Source organism: Brachypodium distachyon, chromosome 3 (assembly GCF_000005505.3).
Source record: "Brachypodium distachyon strain Bd21 chromosome 3, Brachypodium_distachyon_v3.0, whole genome shotgun sequence".
Classification (NCBI taxonomy): domain Eukaryota; kingdom Viridiplantae; phylum Streptophyta; class Magnoliopsida; order Poales; family Poaceae; genus Brachypodium; species Brachypodium distachyon.
The window spans coordinates 39,045,519-39,071,131 of record NC_016133.3 but is presented as its reverse complement, the minus strand read 5'-3'; the positions used below and the strand labels follow the sequence as shown (position 1 = coordinate 39,071,131).

Sequence of the window (25,613 nt, the reverse complement as noted above, 5' to 3'; positions counted from 1 at the left end):
TACTAAATTAAACTAGAGGAAAAGATCTAACTAATGGAACAAGTTTAACATTTTTAGCATTTTACTACGATTAAAAACTCATTTTTAAGTGAATGTTATACTGTACTATTCTATTATCTTGGATCATGTACAATCCAAATTCGTATATCTGTCTGCTTTCATATTTTGTATTATTTTTGCGAACCCTATCCCATGGCCGTCCGCCTCGCGCAAACGATTCCACGTCTCACCTCCCTCCGCCACCTACATCCCTTTGTCCTCGTCTCGCACGAAGTCACTCCGTCCCCATCTACTCCCCATCCTCCTGACACAACGCAGTGCGCCACCACCGATTCGCCTTCTTCCACGCACCATTGTATGGATCGGAACCATGCAGAGGAGGAGGCCGTATAGTCGAGATTCCGGCGGAGGAGGCTGAATCCGTGAGAGTCAGGGCCTCCGTATGGCCCGGGTTGGCACCGCATCGGGACATGACTGTCACGCGGACGGTGGATCCGCCGTCGGGGAGCTCACCGCTGTTGATCCAATGACAAGCGTGAAGGGAAGGAGCGCCACCCGTGAGTTTTGTTTAAAAAAAATATGGATTAAAAGTTCTAAAATCTATACCTATCTAAAAAATACGCACCGTTCCTTTCACCACGCGGTTTCGTCGCCTGTCAACCCTTGCCCGAGAGATCAATAACACAAGCAATACAAACTCATCCACCCATCGGCATAACTGCCAAAAATACAACCACGGAAGCCGACTCGAACCCGTACCCCTTCATCGAAAGAAAGAATCGCCCCCCTCTGTCTCCGGATCGACCCAGGCGACAGGTGCCCCCCCACCCCCGACGCGCATGTCCCTGAACCCCTGCTGCGCCCTCCCCATGTCATAGCCCCCTCTCATCCAGCACTTCCCTCGAAGTCTCGCTCCTCCCGCGCCGCCGTTGACCGATCGCACGCCTCTGGCAACGTCCGCGTGGCGCCCGTGGTGCTCAACGTCCCCGTTTGCTCGCGGCTGGTGTTCGGCTTCTTCAAAGACAAGCAGAAAGACTCCTCCGCCAGCAAGGTCGATTCCACGGCGTCGGCCAAGGCGTCGCGGACCTCATCGGTGTTGGGGCGGAACTGCGGAAGGCGACGCCGCTGCCACAGCTAGCGTTGGAGTGGCGAGCTACCCAAGCTTTGTTTTGGGTAATTCGATCCAATCTACTTCGTCGCTTGACCGTTCGTTGAAACCTTGTCTTGTTCGCCAAAAGAAACCTGGATTGGTCTGGATGGATCACTGGAGATCAAAGAAGAGATGGTGCTTGCAAAGGGAAATAGCTAAGCTAGCTAGGGGATGGATGTATGATGGTGATGAGAGGATCGAGGAATGGTAGAGATCACGAGATTTGGTTGTTTGCAAGAAAAAGAGATCACGAGATTTTCCGACTCTTGTCTAAATTGTCACATTGTTCATATCAACAGATAGTTTAGCAGCTGTTGTACTATTTTATGTGGTCAGGCCCGGCGCGCCACAGCCGCGGGTGTGGGGGAGGTCAACGGCGCGGAGGGGGTGAGGGGATCAAAGAGACGGGCGGCAAGGGCGGCGTCGGGAACGCGCGGGCAGAGGATGAGGCCAAGAGGGGAGGCGGACGGGTAGCTGGCGAGGGCCGCGCGGTACAACTGCAGCTTGAGGCGGTGGCACAACTTGGCGGTGCGGCAGGCGTGCGCGGGAGGCGAGCGCGAAGGATCGATTGTTCAACCAGCTCAACCAGCGCAACAAATTCTGGCTGGCAATCCTTTATTCGATTAATTTTGTTTCTTCAATTTTATTAAGAAAAGGATGTTTGGTGGTCATTGAAGAAGACAAGAAAAAGTTTTGATGCATATTTTTGAGTGTATCACTTTATTTTGCGGTTCCGTGGCAGCGCACGAGCATTTCAGCTATAAAAAATAAAAAGTAAAAGCTTCACACCGAAAAGTAAAAAGTCAAAGTTTGAAAAATTAAAGGCTAAAATTAAAAGTTGAATAATAAATCAAAAGTTTGGATAATAAAAATTAAGAGCAGGACAAAAAGACAAAAAAAATCCTTACCGAAGCATGCATCGCAAACCGGAAAAACAAAAATCTGCATACAAGCACGCGGGAACGGGAGCACCAAGCGAACTCAAAAGTCTCGATTCCTAATGAAGACGGAAATATCTCCAGCCCAGAAACCCAAAGTCAGCCGTGGTGGGTGGCCCAGGTATCCAGCCCGTGCCTGCACGTGGGGCCCAACTACTTGGCAAGGCCGAATCCTATAAGAAAAGAGGGCTCCACCTGCGCCCCCTCTTCTTCTCCTCGACTCCTCCCCGTCCACACCAAACTCGAACGCGCAACCGAGAGACAGACAGCAGAGAAGCCGCGAGACGACGGGAAGATAACTCGGCGAGCGAACGTCGTCCGCGCAGCGCAAGGGAGAAGGACAGAGGGAGGCGCCACTGCAAATCCGCCGGAAGAAGGCGAGAGCACGGTCCACCATGAGGCGCTCCTCCAAGAAGTCGTCATCGTCCGCCCCGGCCGGTAACGCCCCCTCCCCTCGGATCCCTCTCCTTGTTTGTATTATTTTGTTTCGCGATTAGGCTGTCTACGTGGTCAGGCTTGGGCTCCTCCGGTCCCTGGTCTGGTTGCTGTCGTGCGAGATTCGGTGTGGTACTTTGTCTCGGGAAGATCCAATCTCGATTCGTTTCGTGTGGGAGCGTACGAGGTACGGCTCTTTGATGGGACGGCTTATTGGGGTTTGGATCGCTTGATGCGCGATGGGAGCGGTCGGGCCAGATTGAGGGTTTGGCAATTCCCCGTGGTTGTAAGAGAAGGTACTGAATCCTGGGTTTGGAATTGGTGCAGAATTAGATGTGGATTCGCTAGCAGATCGTGTGGTATATAAGGGCATGTACTCCCACAGTGGAAGAGAAGACTGTCTTCTCTTGTGCACTCCAAGTCATTTAGAGAAGACAATAAAACATGGCATATGATTACCTATCATAATATGATAGGTTATCTCTACTGTGATATCTTGCAATCATTGCTCGCGTGAATAAAATTAATTTTAAAAGTGTGATGAAAAGATAAAATCTGGTACAACGGGAAAAACGGTCTATCATCTCGTAGTTAAGAGAAGGCAAACACGTTTTCCGTTTCTCTCTCTTCCATGTCAACTTTTATCCTATGCGGTTTTGCTAAAAACTTTTGACATCACCCTATTGTACATGCCCTAAGAAGATGGTGATTGACATGGTTTTTTCTTTGCCAACCCATGCCAAAATTGTTCTTAAGCAAAGTCAATGGAACTATTTCACCAATACCGTGTTCTGGGATTCTGATCGTGTTTGCGACCTCTGGCTATCTATTTGCTTAGCATAATTAAATTCCATCATTTAGTTCTGATAGCAACCAAATTACCAAGTACTGGAAGAAACTAGAGATTTTTTATTTATTGTACCAATATGTCATGGCCCTGAGGAAATACTTGAGAATGTAGGCACTAGAATACATTATCTGGCACTCCATGTTGCTTCATCTCATCTCCTAGTTTGGTGTCTTTTCTCCCTCCCTCATCTAGGAATTTGTTCTCTGTCATGAGTTTTAAGTGCCACTTTGTAATGTTAAACTACCCCAGAAAGTATAAATAACAGATCGAGAAGCTTAACTAATCTCTGTGCGCATAACTAGAAATTTCATAAGTGTCTCTAAAAGAATTGCTGATTGCTCAGCTTTATCTTAATTTGTTTTCTTTTAGGTTAAACTAGTTGTGTCTTAATTCCTATCTTAGCTTTCTATTTATAGTTTCAATGTCTGTTTTTGAAATGCGTTTGAGTAGGAGCTCTCGTATTCTCTTTTGAGGGTATACATATCTGAATGAGTACTAAGCAAACGATTATATTTAGGTGAGGAACAAGTAAATGAAAAACAAAACAGAAAAAGAAAAGGAGTCAGTACAAACTTGACCAGCAGGAAAGCACAACGTGGTGAGATGCACTGATTACTTTTCTTTTCAAAATTACTTGTCTAATTGTTTGCATTTTTCAATCTGCTTGTAAGAATGTTTTCTAGTCGACGTGGTGTGCACCTTGATTACCTTTATTTAATTGGGTTATGTCAAGCTATGTGCCGTCTCCTCATTTCTATTTCTTACACAACCTATTTATTAGGATTACACAAAAGCATGCATACTTTTTGCTTGCACACTAAGTTCTATCATACGATATGCAGTATCTATGTAAAATCAAGAGACCATGTATATTTTAAGTGAATAACATGTTGCTTAAGTCTATTGGTAGTAACGTTTTTATTATTATTTCCAGGTCAAACTAAAGCGGTTTCCAAGGAAGTAGAACGGATTGACCAACTTTTCTATACTTATGCTGATAGCTCATCTGGCATGGTGGAGTAAGTTCTTTGATGTTCTCAAATGTTTGGCCCGTTATTTTGGTTGCTCATGGTAGTCTTAGTTTTATTTACAAGATCTAGGTTTGCCTCTCAAATCTTAATTGTAGTGGATCAGCACCAAAGAAAAAATAGAAATTGATTGATGCAATTATTGTCATTGCTCATAAAACTGTGTATTGTAGTCAATAGATTATGTTTTGGTGTAATTGTTACTCCCTCCTTCCTAAAAGGAAGGCGTATAAACTCGTTTGCTAAGACCTAGGCAGCGACCGCAGAAAAAAATGTAAGAAAACTTGGACCTTTTTACCCCACAATTTTCTCGCCATCTGCCCCTTGGTGTTGCCAGCCGCGGCAACGCACGGCTCGAGCATGCTGGATGCAACAACAAAATTCATGGAGTCCAGGCCACCGAGTTGATGGCGCACGAGACGAGGCCAGCTACAAATAGATCGTTGGGAGTCTTGGACCATGGAATGCTTCCCCAGTGGGCAGCATGCCAACGAGTAGCAGGCCCTACCCCTGCTGGCTTCTCCGCCACGGACTGCTTGAACCCACCAATTTCTATGGCGACCAGCAGGGCCATCGCCGCCGGTTTCTTCTCCATCACCACCTATTCCTCTTCGTCCCTGCAATTTCTCCTTCCCGGGCCACTTGAACCCACTACTTTCTATGGTGAGCAGCAGGCCTGCCGCCGCCAATTTCTTCTCCATTGCCACCGATTTCTCCTTCTGTACCGTCGTCCCTGCCTAACATCCTCGTCCTGGTGGTGGATCTCCGTCAAGAACATGTCATAGTTCTGGTGAGATGCGATATAACCGAGGAGGAATATGGAGAGGTAAGTACTGATGGATTGAGGTGATTGCTCAAGGCAGGTGCAATCTGAAGAGAACGGGGGAGAAAAACGGTTCGGCGCCTTGTTTTTCGGAGATTTCAGAAAAAAAAATGTGCCTTGCTTTTAGGAACGGAGGGAGTTTATTCTAATGAGTTGAGTTTAGCGATGTTCTTTAAGTTTCTGGATACTGTTTTGGTAGAGACAATAGGGTATTAGTGAATTACCTTTTTCCAATTGCTTGTTCCAATGAAACTGTTCTTAGACATCAGTCTTGCATCAATTGTCGGATGAATTGATTTTTTAACATGCTGGAACAGCCCAGAAGGCATTGAAACACTCTGCTCTCATCTTGAAGTTCCACATACCGACGTTCGGATTCTGATGCTAGCATGGTATGTCCTTGTTCTCTAAAATTATTAAATGCTGATATCTTTTGCTGACATATCTAATAAAGGCCATATATATCTTGTATCAGGAAAATGGGCTGTGAAAAGCAAGGTTACATTACTTTGGTATGCTTATTTCTAGACCGTTCCAATTGTTCATCAGTATGGTATCACACTGTCCTGAGTTTTGACTGGTAGTACTCTGTTGATAGGATGAATGGAGATCTGGGCTGAAAACTTTGCGAGCTGATAGTATCAGCAAATTGAAGAAAGCGTTTCCTGAAATGGTCCAAGAAGTGAGTGTTCTAGCCTCTACAAATATCTAATGAACTACTGTATATGAAATGATAATATTTATTGAGGGTCAAAATTACCTATGGCGAGCCCTACCGGTTGTGTTAAACGTTACTTGAGTAGCAAACGCTCACAGTGCATCACGAAATACACCACATTGAATTGAAGAATGAACTGCCATTAACTTATGATAACTTTTGGTTCTTACTGTATCCGTCTTGCTGATAATGTAATCTTTTTTACAAACCAGGTTACAAGGCCCTCTAATTTCCAGGACTTCTATCCGTTTGCATTTCGTTATTGCCTAACAGGTACTGTTGCTTGATATTAATACGATACACTGCACTTGTTTTATTTATTGCCAAAATTTATATACCTTGGGTGTGCTTTCTCAGAGGACAAGAAGAAGTGTATAGAAATACCAGTTGCTTGTGAGTTGCTGAATCTAGTATTGAGCTTGCAGTTCCGCCCCCAGGTCGACAAACTTATGGATTACCTCAAGGTATAATGATTTATTGCCTTTTGGCCTTAATTGTCTTATTCTTCTGAACAACTTGAATATTTTTCTTACATTGTTTTATGTAACTTTATATTTCAGTACCAAAATGACTACAAGGTTATAAACATGGACCAGTGGATGGGATTTCTTCGGTTCTGCAATGAGGTCATGTTTCAAACATCATCCTATTTTACAGCACCTTTTCCACTCTTTTCCTTTTTTTTATTAGTATTTCCTCTAGCACTATTGACGATTTGAATCACCTTCTTTTTTTTTCAGATAATCTTCCCATCACTTGACAATTATGATCCAGACCAAGCATGGCCTTTAATTTTAGATAACTTTGTTGAATGGCTACGAGCAAATAAAAATTAGGCCTCTTATATTCAAGTGGTGAGGAAGATGTCGTCCAAATGTAATGTTCAAGAATGTAAGTGAGCTCCCTTTTTTTTCTTCACATATGCAATTTACAAGCATCGATCATTCCTTATATCCATTTGTGTACCTTTTTTATATAAGTACCATATGTAGTGTGGGACAAACTCATTAAAATGACATGAAACCCATCGAAGGAATGGTGTGCAAGTCGTGGTCCATATATTAAGGTGTATCAAACTAGTATCAATTAAGATATGTTGCGGTGTGGAAACTAGTGAAAATAGCAGCTGCAAGAAATTCATCAGCAAGAAGTGGATCGTTTTCCCTTATCCGTGCAATTGTTTGCAATTTGCTTACAGTTCTGTTTTTTTTTTCAGCACCTTGGAGGCTTTTGGGGGATGCAGATCCAGCTTGTGTGTGACTGCTGCATTTGGAGTCTGGTTTCAGATATCATCGATTGCCTTGTATTTTGCTTTTCACATTTTTGATATCAGAAACAGTTTGCAGGGCTCTCATTAGAAATTTTGCATCAACATGCTCTGTATTTGTTGGACTCTACATTACTACTATTATTACATTCAATGGGTTCTTGGTTGTATAGTTTTGAGAGCATGCGAATTTTGCTGGAAGTCTTCAATGAATCTGGTGGCATGCTTTGATGTGAAGTTTGTTGTTCCCTTGCCTTTCATCCAATTTTATAATTCGCAAAAGACGCTGGAAATAATCCACTCGCTTGTTCCAAACATAGAAGCCTGACATTGGAGTCTTATACTCATTCCGTCCAACAAAAGATGTCTAAAGTTTGTTAAAATTTGGATATATCTAGACATGACTCAGTATATAGATGCATTCAGATTTAGTCAAAATTGAGACATCCTTTGTTAGACGGAGGAAGTATCAAAATTTGACCAGCAATTAGATATAATATTTGCCGAATGTGTTCAAAGGTTATATCGTTTAGATAAAAAAAAATGCTAAAATTTTGCAATATGAATCTGACGATATTATTTTTGTGTAACAGCAACCTCATCGAACTAGTTTAATTATTAGTAGTTTGGTGCTCGTATAAGATTCCGTATTAGACTTGTATGTTTGGAAGAATGTAGTACGGAGTAACATAAATTCCAATGAAGTTCGGTCTAATTTTAATGGATTTGGTCGATCATTGCTCAATCTAGACCATTCATGGAGTTTGATGACTTAGATCTAAGCCGATATAAACCGTTGGGTGTTACAACAAAAAGATCATATGGAAACTTTCACCTATTTAACACATAATATGCATGTGCTACGTTGCCCAAATCCAATTGCTCAGTCCGATGTTCAGATCCAAGTCTTAATGCACGCTGGATCAACGGTGTTTCCCTGCAAACTATACACGTTGAAAATGCATTTTCAGTAGAGAAGGTTTGATAGGTCTGCCATTTGCAGGCAATATGTAGAGAAAGAATAAGGTGGGGGTCTTGGGCAGGGGACTACACTTTAGAAAGCTGGTACCTGAACTCGCTCGCAGGTGACGGCATACGGCGGCAGCAGGACGAGGAGGGGCATCAGGACGGCCAGGAGGAGTGGATCGATCGAGCGGAGGCGAGGAGAGGCTATCCGACGACCCGACGAATGCTAATTACATCGTCTTGCCTCCAATATTCCGTTCTCTCTGCCCCCACGTAATAAGGAGCCATTACCATGAGACCGGTTGCCCCGGGTGCCGTCATGCCGTGCCATCCTTCGCCCGGGCATAAAAGTGGCCACTGGTCAAGGAAGCTGTCCTCCACGTTCCTCGACATGAGCTATGACAAGTTGACAACCGCCCAATTCATTACGGATGCTGAGCGCCACCACGTACGTACGTACAACTCGAATTCACGGTGCCCGGGGGGCCCTGGACGCACGTACCGACGTACGTACAGCTAGCTGCCTCGTTGGGGGCTTGTTCAAACGGGACTGATGGGTATGCTAACACATGACTGACTCGAATCACACTGCGAACTTGCGAAGGACGGGACTTTGCGAAGGATCTTCGAGTCATTTTGGCCTTCAAACTTGTCGAAAAGAGGGGGTGAAGGGTAGGTAGGTATACACGGCCGTCCCTCGTTGGTCCTCCTGGGTCGTCCAACCTCGATCAGGACCAACTTTGACCACAACTCTTCGACAGTTTCCGTATCAGTCATGTAGTCACTCCTTCAGTCATCCTTCCAACTCGAGACGAAAGTGCATTTTGCTTTTTTCCGAGCACAGCGCGTCTGTGTGGCCGCCGTGCTTGTGAGTTGTGACCAATAAATATCTGATAAAAATCATTATGTTTAAAATCAAGTGTATAGTACTCTTATTAGAAAAGATCAGATGCTATTAGAAAAAGGACCTGACTACGGCAACTTCTGAGTCGCTGAGCCTGATCGTCCATCTTCCATAAAAAAACACATGAATTAGAACAAAGACTTTCACCAAAAAAAAAATCTTATTTCCCGAAACTATAGAAAATAAGTTTTATCTTATTTCCCAAAACTATAAAAAAATCTTATTTCCTACCGAGGTTGTTTTTCACCAAACTTTAAATAACTGGGGGCTATTTTCGTCAAAACAATTACTTTATGAATTTTGCGCTAACTCTGCTTGTTGACGGTCTTACGGCTTATTGTTTAGAGTCACACTTTTTGGGGCAGTTGTGTCGTGGAGCCACAGTTAACACAAGCCGTCCGAAAAACCATATTTTTTTGTCAAGTTGTATCACTTCCTCGAAAACCGCTTATGTTGGTGGTTTTGCTCAATCCCTAGCCGATGGGGCCCACATGTCAGTTGCCATGTCAGCGCCGACCCAAACCCGACCCATTATCCCGCATTAATAACCGTATAATCGGAAATTAGCGTAAAATCAATTAGCCATCAATTAGCAAGCAACGAGTATGGCCTGACCCATCAATTAGCGCAAGATTTTAACCATCAATTGGCACAAAATTTCAGAAAAAATCTGCCCAACATCAATTAGCCATCAATTAACAAGGAAGAAATCTGAAGCACAAGCCCGCCGCCGCGCCACCGTCCAAGCTCGCCATCGTCTCCGCTCGCCTCCGCAGCCGATGCCTGCACCGCCGCCTGCACCATGGCCGTCACCCAAGCTTGCCGCCGTCGTCGCTCGCCTCCGCAGCCGACCCTGCACCGCCGCCTGCGCCATGGCCGTCCCCCAGGCTCGCCGCCGTCGCCGCAGCCGTCGCCCAAGCTCGCCACCGACGCTGCTTGCCGTAGCAGCTGACGCCTGCACCTGACCCAAGCTCATGATCGAACTCCATGGCCGCCGCCATGAACCAGGTTTCTCAGATCCGCATGGAGAAGACCAATTTCAACGTGTTTTCCAGACGTGAGAAGGAGAAGGGGTGGGTGGGTGGGTGGGGGGGGGGGGGGCGGTGATGCCATGGTGACCGACATATGGCCCCACCGGTAAGGATTCGACCAAAACCACCAACAAAAGCGTTTTCGGCATAAGTGAGACAACTTGACACACATAAAATGTGGTTCTGCGGATGATTTTTCGTTAAACGTGACACCGCCAAAAAATATGGTTTTGTTAAATTTACTGAACGCTCGAAGGTTGGCGAAGAAGGACGCGACTCGGGTTCAGTTGGAAATACCCATAGGATTATCCGCCCTTCGCACCGTACTCGTGCTAAGGGCCTCCACAATGTGTGACAAATAGGGATGCCAAATTGCAAATTTAGCATTTAGCACCCCACTCATCCACCGTGAAGCCGGTGCCAAAACCAATTTTTTTGGAACCGGAGCAAGTAGCTGCTCCAGTGCCAAATCCGTGCAAGCGATAGAATATTATTTCCTTTGTGTGCCAGCAACCTCTCACGCCATGGCTCGAACTGCTCAAGACTACAGAAAAATTCGTCAAACTGAATCTGCACAACCATGAAGAACTTGGATCCTTGCGTGCGATCCTTATTAGGAAATCAAATCTTAGGCCTAGAAAGAGAGGAAATTTAACATTTGGCATACTGCGAACGTCCTAGGCTGGTTGACAGCTGGGCCTCTTCGTCTAAACTAGGAAACTGGTAACTATCCCAAAAATGATACTCCTCCTACCTTTTCTTTAGGGAATAAAAATGACACCTAGGGTACCCACCGGCCCACACGTACACAACAGTCCGCTCGCAGCCATGTGGGACCTTTTCCATTTTCTCCCTGATCCAATAGGAGGAGAAATATTTATCCCGACGCAACGCAACAAAAACGCCAGCCCGACCCAGCGCACCACTAGTCCACTATCCCCCACTCTCCTTCCTTCCTTGGGTTAACCGCTCCCGCACGCACGCCCACGCCTTGGATTCTCGCGCGCCCACACATCTCGCCGGCGCCGAGGATGCCGGGCGCGATCGCGGCTTGCTTCCGCTGCGCGCCGGCAGCGGCGGCGGCCGCTGCTCCGCTCGCGTCCGCGTCCGCGTCCTCCGCGGCGGGGCCCAGCCTGGCGACCTCCGTCTACGAGACCCACCTCGGCCTCGTCGCGCTCTCCTGGTCCCGCACCTCGCTCGGCCTCTCGCTCCGCGCCGTCCTCCGCCTCTCGTGCCCGCCCACCCCGGGCTCCTCGCCCGCCGCCTCCTCCAGCGCCGCCGCTGTCTGCTTCGGCGACGACCCGGACGAAGAGACCCTCGCCTTCCGCGTCCGCCCCTGGCTCCTCTGGCGGCGCCGCGGGTCCAGGCGGTTCGCCGCGGGCGGCGACCGCCGCGTCGACCTCGCGTGGGACCTTACCCGTGCCCGCTTCCCGGCCTCCGGGTCCCCGGAGCCCTCCTCCGGGTTCTTCGTCGCCGTCGTGGTCGACGGCCAGATGGTCCTAGCCGCGGGGGATTTGCCCGACGCGGCGTACCGCAAGACCCGGGCTCGGAGGCCGCCGCCGGGCCCGCGCTCTGTGCTCCTCTCCCGGCGCGAGCACGTCGCCATGCGCGACGCCGGAGAGGGCCGCGGCCACAGGACCTGGGTCAACGTCCGGGGCAGGGAGCGGGAGATCTCCATGGATCTCGTGTCCCGCAGCCGCGGCAAGGACAGCGTCAGCAGGGAGAAGGAACGGGCGGACGTGGGGTTGTCCGTCTCCATCGACGGCGAGCGCGTGCTCCACGTGCGCCGGCTCCGCTGGAAGTTCCGCGGCAGCGAGCGGGTCGACCTCGGCGGCGGCGACCGGGTCCAGGTCTCCTGGGACCTCCACAACTGGCTCTTCCCCCAGCGCGAGCCGCCGCCAACAACCGCGGACACAGCTGCACAAGCGCACGCGGTGTTCGTCTTCCGTTTCGAGGTCGGCGGTGGCGACGGCGGCGAAGCGGAAGAGGGGAAGGATCTCCTCGACAAGGACTCGTCGAGCAGAAACAAGGGCATGTGGAGAGGCTACTTCGAGCGGTGGGGCCGAAGGGACTGGAGCGAGACCGGCAGCAACGGGGAGAGGAAGAAGAAGGGGAGAGGGCGGAGGCTGGCCATGGCGAGCTCGTCGTCGTCAGCGTCCGTGGCCTCGTCGACGGCGTCGTGGGCAAGCAGCTCGACGGTGATGGACTGGGCCAGCCCCGAGGAGGCCGAGATGCAGCGGGGCGACGGCTTCTCGCTGCTGATCTACGCTTGGAAGAGCTAGCGGCGCCGGCGGCGATACTGTTCGGATTGGTTGTGTGGTTCGTTTCTCTTCAAAATTTTGCTGGTGGTTGGGATTGGCGGATTGTTGTTGTGAGTTGCAAATTCTCTTGTGTAGTTTGCCTTGTGGGATCGAATTGATCTTTAGATTAATTCCAGTAGTGATAGCTAAGTGAAACGAACAGCTAGTGTCTGGTATCTATACCATTCTTCGCATTCGAAAGGAGAAGCAAAATTTGCGTTTCTTGATTATGATTCACATTGAGTACATTTGAACATGAGTTTGCTAGCACCATACGCATGTTGAATGTCTATTGTCGCTAGCTCGAAGCCGAACCTGTCAATCACTTCAGCTGTTTCAGCAGCAGCAGCAGTCAGCCAATCAGTCTAATCCTTAATCATACGCGTTAGCTAAAGAAAACACGGTCGTTATGATTGTGATATTCAAATGATGACCTCCGGTCCTCGATTAGTAATGTGCCATCATCATTAGCAGCATCGTTTAAGTATTTTTCTTGTTCTCTTTGCCAGTTAAGCCAGCAATGCAAACGGCCAAGACTTTGGCACAGTGACACTGCAGCTGATCGAGGTTAGCTAGCTGCAACTAGAAGCACGGCAGCGGAATTTCCCGGTTTGGCGCGACTGGAAGCATCTCGCAGCAGTCAAGAGTCCTCGTCCTGCTTGCTTTTCTTTCGGGCTACAGAATGGCATGACTCGTTGTGGTCATCCCCCACTCGGCGGTTTTTAATCGAGCGATGGCCGCAGCATGTCGTCTGGAATGGAGTACCCCTATTAATACCGGAATAGTTGACCCCGAATCGTCGCTATCTTTAGGAGGGCTGCTACTGTTAGGAGCTGGAGTAAGTGCCCGACTAGCTTGCCACGAAAGTCACTCAACCCAATCCCGGCCAGTATGTTGGCTTGGGTTTCCGTAGAAGGGCAAGTCAGCGTTGTTTTGGCATGTGCATTCCCAGCAATACAGCCGGAGTTGTGTTTTCTGGCCCTGTACGAGAGTAGATAGGGCCCTTTTTCTCGGGAGCCAGACGAGCCGAGGAAGTAGGAGCTGTACTACCAGGACTCCAGGAGACCTTGTGCCTACTGGACTTCCAGCTCCAGGTTGGAACGGGACCACGAAAGCTTGGACGCAAGCAATTTCCGCACGTAGCGACGTGCTTTCCAGCCGTTTGCCGCAATGCCCCAGGCCCCAGCTCGATCGGGCGAGGGGTCCGGTCGCGGCAGCACGGGGCACGGCCGGGGTCCTGGTTCGAGTCTCTCTTGGTTCTGACGTTGCGTTTGATAGGTGGAGGCCGGGCCGGCACAGCGCAGGCACACGGCAGGCGCATTGTGACCCGTGGCTTGCTTCGGTATATCCGTATGTGTGTAGTAGGCGCCAGCTGCAGGTGCAGGCGGGCGTTTCCCTTGTTACGTTGGACTCGATCGGCCGTTTCCGTCCTCGAGCGCGTCATCGTCGGCATCGGCAGGGACGCGACGGCACGGTTTGGGTTGGGTTGGGTTGCTTGCGGCGGCACGGAAGGGAAAAGCAAGCCGGCATTGTTGCTGAATCCCGGGCATGCACGGCAGGTGTGTGTGCGATGTGTGGCGTACTGGCGTGGCTTGTGCGGTTGCACAACGACAGGCGTCGGGCTGCGCGCGTTTGTTCGTTTTCATGTTTCTTCAAAAAAGGAAAAATATTTTTTTTCCTATAAAAGCAGACCTCAGAGCATGTTCAATCTTGCGGAATTTATAACACAATAATGTGTAATAAAAATTCTCTTGATTGCGTCGTCAGAAACAAAAAGCAGAAATTTTCTATTGGAGAGTTAAGTATTTGCCATATTGGTAATGGACAAAAATAGAAAGTTTTCATGAGGTTTCAACTCATTCATTTGTTTCCATTGAAGTTACATGCAGTCATGCAGAATAGTCCATTGAATTTTTGTGTAGCTGCGAATGCGACAAAATCAAACAAATTATGTAAACAATAGTCCTAAAGAATAGAAATCTTCAGAGTTCATATGAATCAACCATATGAATTGTCCCATGTTTTGTGCTTTTCGAATTTTAAGGTGGAGTTAGAGCGATGATTTTTGGAGGTCACAATCGAACAAATCGGGGCTGTAAAGTTGCCTTGTTTAACACGGTTGGGTTGAAACTATTGAACTAGAATTTTGCCATTTACGGGATCTTGTTTGCATCTCTATTTGAAACCTAACGAGGTGATTTATCACTGCAAGATGTCGAGCTCCTTTTGGACTTGCCATCACCTTTTCTCCCGCTCTTCGTCTTCCTTGTAGACTCTCGCAAAGGAAAATGGGAGAAGGCATAAACATTGATGCAAGGTCACCACATATATTAAGGTTTTGAACCGTTTTACCAGAGTCATAGTTGAGAGGTGAAGAGGGCCATAAAAACCTTGCGACACCGCCACATGATCTTTAATGGTGTTAGCTCGAATGGTTTTCAAAAGTTACACTTTATGGCTTCCTAAGAATCGCCTTTGCCGGGTTAGCAAAGTTGCCGGTGCACAACAGCACCCACTAAGGTTAAAACTAATTCCTTTGTTTGGCTGGAGAAAGAAAAATTGTACGGAAGAAAAACAAAAGGAGAGGAAAAACAGTAGTCGTGGAGGCATGTATAGCTGCATTGACGCTGAGTGGAAGTTACTATCAGGACTCTGAACGATGTACAATGATTTTAGAGGAAATTGCATGTCGAGTCCTTAAACATGGCAGGTAAATTAAGTTCCATCCATTAACTTGCAAACTTGGAAAACGAGACCTTAAACTTGGCATGCCGGTTCATTTTAGTCCAAATCGACGAATTCGGGCTAAATTTGGCCATGTTGGTAGCTAATGTGGACATGATTGGCTCGGACGGGTTCTTTTCGCGAATATTTGGGCGATGGAATCTTCCATTTTAACCCTTTGGAAGAGTTAGGTGTCGAACCCATGGTCTAGCCCTCGCTTGGAGGAGCTGACAACTGCGGTATTTTCACAAAATACCCTTTCTTATCCTCTGACTATCCTCCCTGTGGCCACGATATGCTCTTATCCTGTGGGGCTAGGACATGGTAGAGTCGCCTCCCTCGCCGGTGAACCCACTTTGGCCCTACAGCGGCGACGTTCTCGTGATCGGTGGCGGCCAAGGGAACGGGGGAGGCGACGGTGGCGGTGGTGTTGACTACTATACGACGAAGCAGTTGGTGGCGCTTCTGAACCATCGGTTCAAGACTTTGAAGGATTTGGCTTTGTGGACCGGATACGAGACCTAACTCTTCATGGGGTTAAACGGAATACTCCATCGCCTGAAAATTTGCAAAAATGACTCCTTATGCCAGCCATGTCTACGTTAGTTGCCAGCGTAGCTAAATTAATCATGAATTCGTTGATTTGGACTAAAATGAACCAATTTGTCAAATTCAAGGTCTCGTTTTTCAAGTTTGCAAGTTAATGGAAGAAACTGAACATGACTGCGAAGTTTGAGGATCTGGCATGCAATTTCCTCATGATTTTATTCATCAGGGTTTAAAATTTGGTGTTCATACTTGATACTTTCATGTATATGGTGTGTCATTTCGGTCACCCTTTTAACTTCTCTTTTTTTTTGCGGGAACATTTTAACTTCTCATCATTTCTATTCCTGACGTGTGGTGTATACGCGGGGATTCTGACGTGTGGTGTGAATAGAAGGGGTGCTCTGGTGTGCTTTCGCGAGTTTTTTTTTTGAGAGTTTTCGCGAGTAATAGAAGTACGGAGTTGCAGGTGGAAACGTGGCCAGCCAATCATAATTGAACTAGTCTGTGGGCTAGTGGGCTGTCCTGCCCTCCGAACCGGAAGGGTAAAAAGCCCAATAGTCCTAAAGGAGACGCTTTGCGTTGCAGGCCGTGAGCCCGTGAGTCAGGGAGTGCGACCTGTGACCTGTGAGGCTGTGACTGTGAGTCTTCTCCAAAACCCTCCCAAAATCCCGCATACCGGCGGCGTCCGGGTTCGACGAGCAGCACCTCTTCGCCAATCGCCATGGCCCGGCGGCTTCTCCACCTTCGGCACCACCTGACGACGCTCCCTCCTCGCCTCCTCCCGTCGCGGCAGTACATGGCCGACATGCGGCGCTCCGCGTTCCTCGACCGCCTCCTCCGCTCCCTCCGTTCCGAGATCTCCTCCTGCCGCCCCGAGCCCGCCCCGCCGCTGCCGCCCTCCGCCGCTCCGTTCACCGTGGACGACCGCCCAGGCGAGCAGTGGATCCGCCTGCGCCGCGCGTTCTCTGCCGCCGAGGGCGGCGGCGGGGAGGAGGAGGAGGTCAGGGTGGATGCCACCATGGTCGACGGCGCCGTGGCGCCCACCCGCTCGGGCGCGGTCGCCGACGGCGGCGGGCCTCCCAGGATGCACATCAGCGTGCACGTCGAGGTCTCCAAGACCACCCGGCCTGACATGGCGCTTCACTTCGAGTGCTCGGCGTGGCCCGAGGAGATGGATGTGGAGAGGGTTTACCCCGTCCGCCGCGGCGCACCGGCGCCGGAACAACAGTACATGGGCCGTCAGTTCAGGTGACCTAGCGTTTAGGATCTCAATGAAAATATATTGCATACTGCAGTTATATCGACGCTTTGATTCAGTATAAGCTCAATGAATGATTAAATCCAAACCAGAATGGATTTCTGGCTCCCGAATTTAGGGCATCCACAGAGGTAGAGTCATTCAACGCTACTCTTGGGGTGTCATCTAGAGTTGAGAGTATAACAACAGAGTGTTTCGTAAGCTGGCTCTAAGTCTCCAAGTCTCTAACAAAGATTGTTTTTAGTCAGGCTCTCCTTAACCCGGGCAACCTCATGCCTCTATTAGTGATGACTAACTGACCGGAGTCTGGAGAGCTAATCATGTAACAGATGTAATGCCTCTACTTGTGATGACTAACTGACTAGAGTCTGGAGAGTTAATCATGTAACAGATGGAATGCCTCTACTAGTGGTTCGGAATGAACTTCCTTTCAGTCCCAGTTCTGTGTTGGGAACTTTGATCAAATTTGTTTGTGGATGCAGTGATGCATGTCTTCTGCCGTAGCCCAAGTACCTTATTTGTGAGATTGACAATTGTGGCTCCTTAGATTCTTTGAAAGATTAAATACACATTGATGCATCAATCTTAGCACTAGTAAACTTTCACGAATCCGGTCTTTTCTTTCCCGTCAAATTATTTATTTCAACATAACTGTTCTTGTTTGCCAACTGGTGGCTGGTGCTATGTTGGTTTGGACTTGGTTCTTTCATTTACTACATTGTAGTGCTCAACATTATGATCCATCCTTTGAGTTTGTTGCTTTCTTAGCTTGCTGGTGCTTATACTGATAACTAGCCTGGTTTAACCAATTATCAGGGAGTTAGATGAGGAGATGCAAGGTGCGGTGCGAGATTACTTGGAGCAGAGAGGAGTGAATGATGAGCTTGCAGAATTCCTACACTCATACATGGAAAACAAGGAGCAGACAGAACTTGTCCGGTGGTTGAGGAATGTTGAGTGCTATCTCAAGAAATAGATGACATCTGCTAGACACTTTGATGTGTTGCAAATATTAGTCCAATGATCATCATCTTTGAGTGATTGATTTTGTCACTCTCGGTAGAGCGGTTTTTGTTGTTGCTAGATGTGCAAACTGCGGGGTACGGTGTCCCCATACTCAGTCATCAACATCCCACAGCTGAGAACCATGTTAATCATGAAAAAACAGCATGTTAATCTCCTGTGCTCTGTCTATAACTAGGAACTTTGAAAGAAAAGAGCATCTGCTTTGATTCATGTTTACTCTATGGAGTCACTGTATCTACCTTCCTACAGGTTTCGATTTCTGTTATATTTGTAGGGTTCAATGATATCTGGGGAGGAGTCACTGCATTTACTTCATACAGATGTTGATTTCTGTTATTTGTATGGTTCAAGGTTATGCCAGGGTATGTTCTTTAATCTATTTTTGTGTTTTTGTGTAACTGTCGATTTAAAACAAGAAACTATGATCAGCTAAAGCTTAGCAACCAAATAAAAAAATCTGATTGGTTGAAAAGGGAAAACACTAATTTCTAGAATTACATGTTTTTAGATTATAGTTTCTCTAAGAGCTTGTGGTGATTATTCAAGAACTTCCAGTTATGTAGGAAGTCTAACCATTGTGGACAAGGATATTTGTCAAGTTGAAACTGACAGGACTGGAACTGGAAAACCATCCAACGCAAGAGCGAAATCACTGCCTGGCTGTTAAGATTGCATGTGAATACTTAAACGAAAGCCAGATATTCATTATTGAGTTGTGTGTACAGACTAAGGAGCGAATGTTGATTCCTTCTAAATTCCGTTTTTTTTTCTTAAACTGTGGTGTTTTTTACTTTGTAAATTGTATAAATGTGACTTTCTGCTTTTCTAATTAAGTGGCAGTGCCCTGCCGGTTTCTCGAAGAAAGAATGATTTCAGTCGAAATATCTTCGCGAACGTTCTGTGGCAAGAGAGCAGGCCGAAATCAAGCGTCTCTTCTTGGGAAGGTACGAACTTCTTTTGACTCCAGTATTCTCCACACCGATTTGCGTTGTCGACAATCCGGCCCAGAAGCCGCAACCCACAGCACTCAACGGCAAGGTTCCAAACGTATCGCCCACAGCTCTCCACGTCTCCCGTACCCTCCTTTAATTGCCTCCATGGTACCATCTCTATCCAACTACCCCCTCTGGTCGTCTTCTCTGCATCGATCCATATCGCCTCCTCCCCTAAACCCACGCCACCTTCCGACCTTCGCTTCCTCCCCTCCTCCTCCACCAGGAACCCCACGCACGACGACGCCATGGACGGCGCGACGATGAAGGTGGTGCGGAACCTCGACCTGGAGCGGTACATGGGCCGGTGGTACGAGATCGCGTGCTTCCCGTCCAGGTTCCAGCCCAAGGGCGGCGCCAACACGCGCGCCACCTACACGCTCTGCCCCGACGGCACCGTCAAGGTGCTCAACGAGACGTGGACCGACGGCCGCCGCGGCCACATCGAGGGCACCGCCTACCGCGCCGACCCCGCCGCCGACGAGGCCAAGCTCAAGGTCAAGTTCTACGTGCCCCCTTTCCTCCCCGTCTTCCCCGTCGTCGGCGACTACTGGGTGCTCCACGTCGACGAAGGCTACCAGTACGCGCTCGTCGGCCAGCCCTCCAGGAACTACCTATGGGTATGTAGTACTTCCGCCGGATTATTCAGATTTTTTGTTTGATTTCTCCTTCGAATTAACTGCCGGTCTGTTGATAACCAATTTACTAATCTCTGTGGTTTGCGTCTACGCGTAGATCTTGTGCAGGCAAGCGCAGATGGACGAGGGCGTGTACAACGAGCTGGTGGAGAGGGCGAAGGAGGAAGGGTACGACGTCAGCAAGCTTCGCAGGACGGCGCACCCGGACCCGCCGCCGGAGAGCCAGGAGACCCCCCGGGACGGTGGGCTGTGGTGGATCAAATCTCTGTTTGGCAAGTAGGAGAGCTATCTATGGTAGCCGCATTTGGTGCGCCGGACGTGAAGCGAAGGGAAACACATCTGGTGTTCCAGTTTGCTTTTTTCTTCTTAGGAAAAGTGTTCCAGTTTGCCGTGTACAGTACTGCTTCAGTTCAATCTAGTCTGTTCGCCGGCTCGCTGCCGATGCAGAGAATGTGAATCTTTGAACGTTTGAATGTGTTTGTCCGGCAAGTTTGCCTTGTTGGTCTTGGAACTGTATGATGCTTTGCTGAAGAATCTGTGGAGCGAGATCTTGATTGTGATGTACCTGTACTGCTCTTATCTTGCTGGTTATTATCACCGCAAAACTTTTGTTTTTCGTTTTGCAACAACAGAAGGACGATCACAACCATTACAGATTACAAATTTACAAGAGAAGATATGAATTCCAAAGTATGCACCGATTCATGCTTCCAACAGCCCGACTATCTCGTACATCTAACTCTTTTTTTTCCTTTTTTGCAAAACTCTTTTCTCGAGAACTTCGTACAGCCCAATTGAGATACAGCCCAACTTGGTACAGCCCCTCTGCGGCCCATCCGAGCTGACCCCTACCGATACCCGCCGGCCGCCGCAGCTGTCGATCTCTCCGCGCCGCCCCCTCGCCCCTGCACTGTCTCTTCCCCGGTTCGCCGCGGACTGCGCATAGTTGCTGAGTTCCGCCACCGGTTCCACTGCCAATGGCTGCCGCACGCGCAGCCGCGAAGCAGGTGACCAAGCGGAACTTCCCGGAGGCGCTGCAAGAGCTGGCGGCTCACCTGAAGGAGTGCGACTACGTAGCCGTCGCGGCGCTGAAGACGGGCGCCCCCACCGGGTGGCGACGCGCGCTTCCGGTTGACACCGCCGAGACGGCGTACCTGAAGGCCAAACTCGCTGCCGAGTCCTTCCAGCCTCTCCACATCGCCGTCTGCCCATTCCGCTTCGACGCCACCTCCCATTCCACCGTCGTTGCCTACCCGTAAGAAGCTCTCTCACTCGCACTCTTCCTTGAGAAGCATTGACAAGTAGGATTTGTGGCATGTCACTCCGTCGAACATCTTGTGCGCATGAACAAATGGTAATATAGTTTAGTTAGTATGCTGGGCAAACTGAGCGGTGCCTCATCGGCATATGTTTTATATGCTCATTGAGGCATCTCATTAACCACATTATGCGCATAAGCGAAACGTTGCTGCTCCTTTGAACCCTCAACAGTACGAAATGCAACTGATCAGTGGTTAATGACATACTGAACTCTCATCAGGCATCTTGCAAGAACGATAAAGTTGCTTGGAAAATATCAAGCTTGCCAGCAGAATCTATTTTCAGTTTTATCATACTAAACTCTGTTGCTTACGCTACTCCTTAAGAATACTCATTGGTTGATGTTCTGTTATGCATAGTTCAGTATGTCTGCTATAACATCATCCATCTGTGTTTATTGCTCGTAAATGTTTATGTAGTTCTACACTTTGGGTTCACGATTCTTTCATATTACTCCAGGTCTTCCTTTTGAGGAATATGCTTGCTCTGTTTCTGTGCTCCAGTGTATTAAAATTTTCAATTCCCTCATCATTGCTGATGCTCCTGCGGGTCTTTTGGTTGTACAGGTACAATTTTCATTTGTTTCCCAGAGATGAGTTACAGCTTGGAATGCCTTCTTATAGTTTCTCCTGCCAAACATCTTACTTTTCATCCATGGCCCGTGATGGTTTTGATTTCAATATGTGCATTTATGATGGTGAGTGCTATACCATGCACCTAGCAAGTTGGGTTATTTGATAGAGAGTTTAATTCCCTGGTGAATATATTGGCAGGTATATCTTATCTATCAAGGGTGCAAGAATCCTTGGCAAGGCAAAAGATCTTTATCCCTCATCTTCGCCAGCCATCCCCATCACCAAGCACAACTGTTGCCGATTCAGTTTTTACAACTAGAATTAAGTCAAGAATTCAGCATTGGCGAAAAGGATATGCAGAGCCAAGTAAAACAGCTGATGGTAGGTTACTTTAGATAAATAATAGTAAGGCTTTGCTCAACCTCTAAATAGATGTTTCCTAATATAAATTCTTACTCTGCAGGTTCTTTAGTCAATTCCCTTAGGAAACTAATTTTGGGCGGTGAATCATATGGTTCAAGGCCCAGTATGAGCATTGATGTTTGCAGTGATCGCCAAGTTCAACTGGTTTTGGAGGTGCGGTTTTCCACTTACATTTGATGGTTTATCCAAAAATGAAAATTCATTTTCTTGACGTAGTTAGACTCCTTAAAGGAAAAACATAATATATTGGCTTACTCATCCTCTAATTTTGTTTTACTCTGGTGTTGGGGCTGCAAGCCTTCAACTTCCAGTATCTGGTAAGAATTGAAGAACTCAAAATATATGACATGCTCTTAGCAGGGCCTGACTTGTATATGCTCACCATATGGTGTGAAACATATGAAATATATAAAATTGCAAGTGTTACTCCATTCGACTGTTTAATCCGCAAAATCAAATTGTATTTCAATATTTGACTTTATTGAGCTATACTGCAGACAATAAATCGTGTCTCTGATGACCTTGTACCTCTTGTTGTTCCGGATAAAGCTGGGATGTCTAGGGCAGTGCGTGTGATCTTTACTAGTTCTGAAGAGGATAAGAATCTTCTCCTGGTTTGTATCTATGAATTGGCAACACCATCACGTTGTAACTAAATGGCGTCAACTTAACCAGGATCCTTTTCTTTTCTTCTGAAACTCATTTTTAGATGGATATCCAAAAATTGGAAGATGAACATAGTGTGAAGTTTCGTGGATTTCGAGAAGTTATTGATCTGCTATCATCTTCACAGAAACCAATCATATCATACAATTGCTTGAATGGTAGGTTGATCATCACTAACATTCTATCGATCTTTCATTTCTAACATATGATAACTTCTTTTTTTTCTTTCTCAGACCTTACAATGATACACACCAAATTTATTGGGCCTCTTCCGCCAAACATGCATGAATTTACGTGTTCCTTGAGGATGGTTTTCTCTAGCGTTGTTGACGTTGGCCATTTGTGGCGAGAAATTGGCCCTTTGAGAAATGCGAAGAATATACAAGCGGCTCTGAGTTACTTACAAAGACAGTACTTTGTGCCAATGGAAATAGAAATACCACAGCAAGGTATAGTTCCAGTTAACAGTAACACACTTGACACATCATGTTAATAAACGATGGAGTTTTCTCCATGTTCATCATATTTTAAGAATTGGAGTATATTATTGACAATTAGTGTGATCATTGTGTTGTTGCATACATCATCTAATTCATCATAATGCTTAACTCGCTTTCTCTGTTTGTACAGATGGTACCAACAGTGTCACAAAAGGTGGAGAAAATGTTCTAAGAATTACAAAATTATTTGCTAAACTAAGTATGTTACTTAAAATCAGTCCCAAGCATCAATCTCAATCTGGTGAGCAGCATCACACAGTTGAAGATTTCTGTAACATCTTTTATCCTGGTTGTATGGCCGGAGAATCTGATGATGTTGACTGCACTAAGGAGCCAGATATCACAAGGACAGTGAGCACTGACAGTGTTATTTTCTTGTGGGGCTTTAGGAAGACATCTGCCAAAGAACTGAGATATCTCCTTACAAGATTACATCACGTCTTCTCAAACGATTTTGAGCTAAGATTGTTGGATAAGACTTGCTCCGTTCTGATATTTCGCAGTTCTGATACTCCAATGGAATTACTAAGGGAGATTAGCTCGGAGAGTCCCTCACTGAATAATTTCTTCTCGGAAGGTCTGAAAGCTGCAGGTTTTGATGTCTACTGGAAGGTTTGCAGGTTAGGACTTTGGGATTCGGATTTAGCCGAGGCCCTGGAGGCTGTTTCATCAGAGCAAGCTACTTCAGCGCTTTCTGGGCATGGTACCTCTGAGATATACTGGAATAGTTCATTGATGCTAGATATAAAGGAGTATCTGGAATGCTAGAACATTATATGACCCTAAGATTTTGTTCAAGTCATAGCAGATTAATGAGAACACCTCACAGATAGCAGTCATATCAGACAAGGTAAATCAAGAAGTGGAAGCTTGCTTGTTTGACTATTTTTGCCCAGGACATGCGAGGTTTACTCCAGGTGAAACTTTATTTTATTTGTCTCACACTCCATGTGCATATTTGAGTTGAGCTTCTACACCTGATCAAACCGGTCAGCATTTCTTGGATTTTTGGTGAGCTACCCGTCTTCCATATCCCTCTGATGAGAACATGACTTACATGACCCATGTGGCGGACAACAAATCATCGACAGATGAAGGGCTGTCTATTTTTATGGAACGGTGGCAGAAGATTTTTAGCCCAAATTGTTAACCCAGCCTTGAAATTGAGGTAATTTCATTTCAAAGATGACCACTTCTCCACTTCCAGTTGACGGCAACAGGAAGCAATGCAAGACTGCAAGTATTCAACTGACACAGGCTTCCCCCTTTTTCTGCAGCTTGCACAGCACGTGGATGAATGGTTGATATTCCGAAGGGCGTACTTGTGCAATCAGTTAATCTCCTATTTTAGTGACGGATGACACGCCGGCCTTGACGGTATAGGGATTCTTCGAAATGGGATAACGCGTAAGAGATTGGTGTAGCGTTAGCTGGCTCCGTATACTCTTGCGGTAGCCGCACTTGCAAAATCGGCAAATTCAGGCCGAATTTGGAGCCTTCGCCCCGCAGTCAGCCAGACATTGTGAACACTAGCCATCGCGCTCCTGCCTAACCACATGGGCATTCGGTCGGCAGTCTCTGACCCGTATCATAACGTTGTGAACGAGAGCAATATTAAAAGTCCCCTTTCGATGCACGTCGAGAATACGTAGAGGCATTTTCTCACGGGGAAAGAATAATGCGCGCTTTAATAATGCTCCTGCAACGCAATGCTACTCCTGTCCTCTGGTTCCTGTCATTGGCTTGCAAGCACTCGAGGTTGGCATGATATCGTGCCCATTACACGCGTGTGCACTTGTGCAAAAAAATGCCGTTTCGTGACCGATGTCGTGCTGCCTTTCTCACGCCAACAGGGCTAGCGATCGTTTCGTCGCAGGAATTGGAACGAAAACTCAAGCTTGAAACGGTTTTCTTTTAGGGAGTGTTATTTGTTGAGTTAGAGCCGAGATCAAGCAGACTCTCAAACGGGGAGCAGCAGCGCTCCAGACCTAGCCGTCATGGTGATCTGAGAGCCGCCGCCACCTACTCCCGTCGATCTCCGGCGGTGAGTCCTTTTTTCTCCCGTCGATTCCCGACGGTGAGTCCACCTCCGACTTTGGGTCGTATCCTGGTTAAACTTCAATTCTATTTTGAGTCCCTGCTGGGTATCTCTCCTGTTAGTTCCTAGCGGTGAGGGGAGCAGAAGAAGATGAAGAAAGATAAATCTTCCGGTGAAAAATCTGCGTCGACGATCTCCTTTGTTGAGGATCGCCAGCTCCAATGAGTATTCTGTGCTGGAACTGTCGCGGACTTGGCGATCCCGCAACAGTGCATGAGTTGCGCATGCTTGTGCGGGAGAATGCGCCGTTGATCCTTTGTGTGGTGGAGACACGGATCGCAAAGTATCGAGTGGAAGGTTTGGCTGGTACGTTAGGTTTTAATCATGCTTTTGGTGTCGGAAGTTCTGGTTGGAACGGTGGTTTATGTGTTTACTGGAAGAATACAGTGTCTTTGGTGTTGAGAAATTTCTTGAAGTATCATATTGATATGGAA

The 25,613-nt window shown here is 47.3% G+C and overlaps 5 protein-coding genes across 7 annotated transcripts; all 5 read left to right on the top strand.

Annotated features, from left to right (window-relative positions):
- The first annotated feature begins 2,289 nt into the window (after positions 1 to 2,289).
- Positions 2,290 to 7,446, top strand: LOC100835555 (DCN1-like protein 3). 2 transcript variants are annotated; one of them, XM_014899996.2, is made up of 11 exons: positions 2,290 to 2,526; positions 3,891 to 3,971; positions 4,308 to 4,392; positions 5,542 to 5,616; positions 5,700 to 5,736; positions 5,823 to 5,906; positions 6,155 to 6,215; positions 6,300 to 6,406; positions 6,503 to 6,568; positions 6,683 to 6,833; positions 7,159 to 7,446. In XM_014899996.2, the coding sequence occupies exons 1-10, from the start codon at positions 2,484 to 2,486 to the stop codon at positions 6,776 to 6,778; spliced, it is 735 nt and encodes a 244-aa protein (XP_014755482.1). In that variant the 5' UTR covers positions 2,290 to 2,483; the 3' UTR covers positions 6,779 to 6,833; positions 7,159 to 7,446. The 2 variants fall into 2 exon arrangements, with proteins under 2 accessions (XP_014755482.1, XP_010235168.1); XM_010236866.3 differs by lacking the exon at positions 3,891 to 3,971 and having other exon boundaries at positions 2,292 to 2,526.
- A 3,583-nt stretch (positions 7,447 to 11,029) lies between these two features.
- LOC100835247 lies at positions 11,030 to 12,658 on the top strand. The gene has a single exon (XM_003574496.4). It carries the CDS (start codon positions 11,142 to 11,144, stop codon positions 12,390 to 12,392), a length of 1,251 nt encoding a protein of 416 aa, XP_003574544.1. The 5' UTR covers positions 11,030 to 11,141; the 3' UTR covers positions 12,393 to 12,658.
- Positions 12,659 to 16,306: 3,648 nt separating this feature from the next.
- Positions 16,307 to 18,298, top strand: LOC100835864 (uncharacterized protein At2g39795, mitochondrial). Its single transcript, XM_003574498.4, has 2 exons — positions 16,307 to 16,931; positions 17,758 to 18,298. Exons 1-2 carry the CDS (start codon positions 16,405 to 16,407, stop codon positions 17,915 to 17,917), a joined length of 687 nt encoding a protein of 228 aa, XP_003574546.1. The 5' UTR covers positions 16,307 to 16,404; the 3' UTR covers positions 17,918 to 18,298.
- A 760-nt stretch (positions 18,299 to 19,058) lies between these two features.
- On the top strand, positions 19,059 to 20,163 carry LOC100834940 (temperature-induced lipocalin-1). Its single transcript, XM_003574495.4, has 2 exons — positions 19,059 to 19,579; positions 19,695 to 20,163. Exons 1-2 carry the CDS (start codon positions 19,208 to 19,210, stop codon positions 19,875 to 19,877), a joined length of 555 nt encoding a protein of 184 aa, XP_003574543.1. The 5' UTR covers positions 19,059 to 19,207; the 3' UTR covers positions 19,878 to 20,163.
- A 270-nt stretch (positions 20,164 to 20,433) lies between these two features.
- On the top strand, positions 20,434 to 24,717 carry LOC100841345 (poly(A)-specific ribonuclease PARN-like). Of its 2 annotated transcripts, none has more exons than XM_003572191.4 (9): positions 20,434 to 20,852; positions 21,484 to 21,614; positions 21,691 to 21,873; positions 21,956 to 22,068; positions 22,413 to 22,529; positions 22,625 to 22,739; positions 22,815 to 23,030; positions 23,212 to 24,249; positions 24,359 to 24,717. In XM_003572191.4, exons 1-8 carry the CDS (start codon positions 20,575 to 20,577, stop codon positions 23,847 to 23,849), a joined length of 1,791 nt encoding a protein of 596 aa, XP_003572239.1. In that variant the 5' UTR covers positions 20,434 to 20,574; the 3' UTR covers positions 23,850 to 24,249; positions 24,359 to 24,717. The 2 variants fall into 2 exon arrangements, with proteins under 2 accessions (XP_003572239.1, XP_024317809.1); XM_024462041.1 differs by having other exon boundaries at positions 20,733 to 20,852; positions 21,377 to 21,614.
- Positions 24,718 to 25,613: the final 896 nt, after the last annotated feature.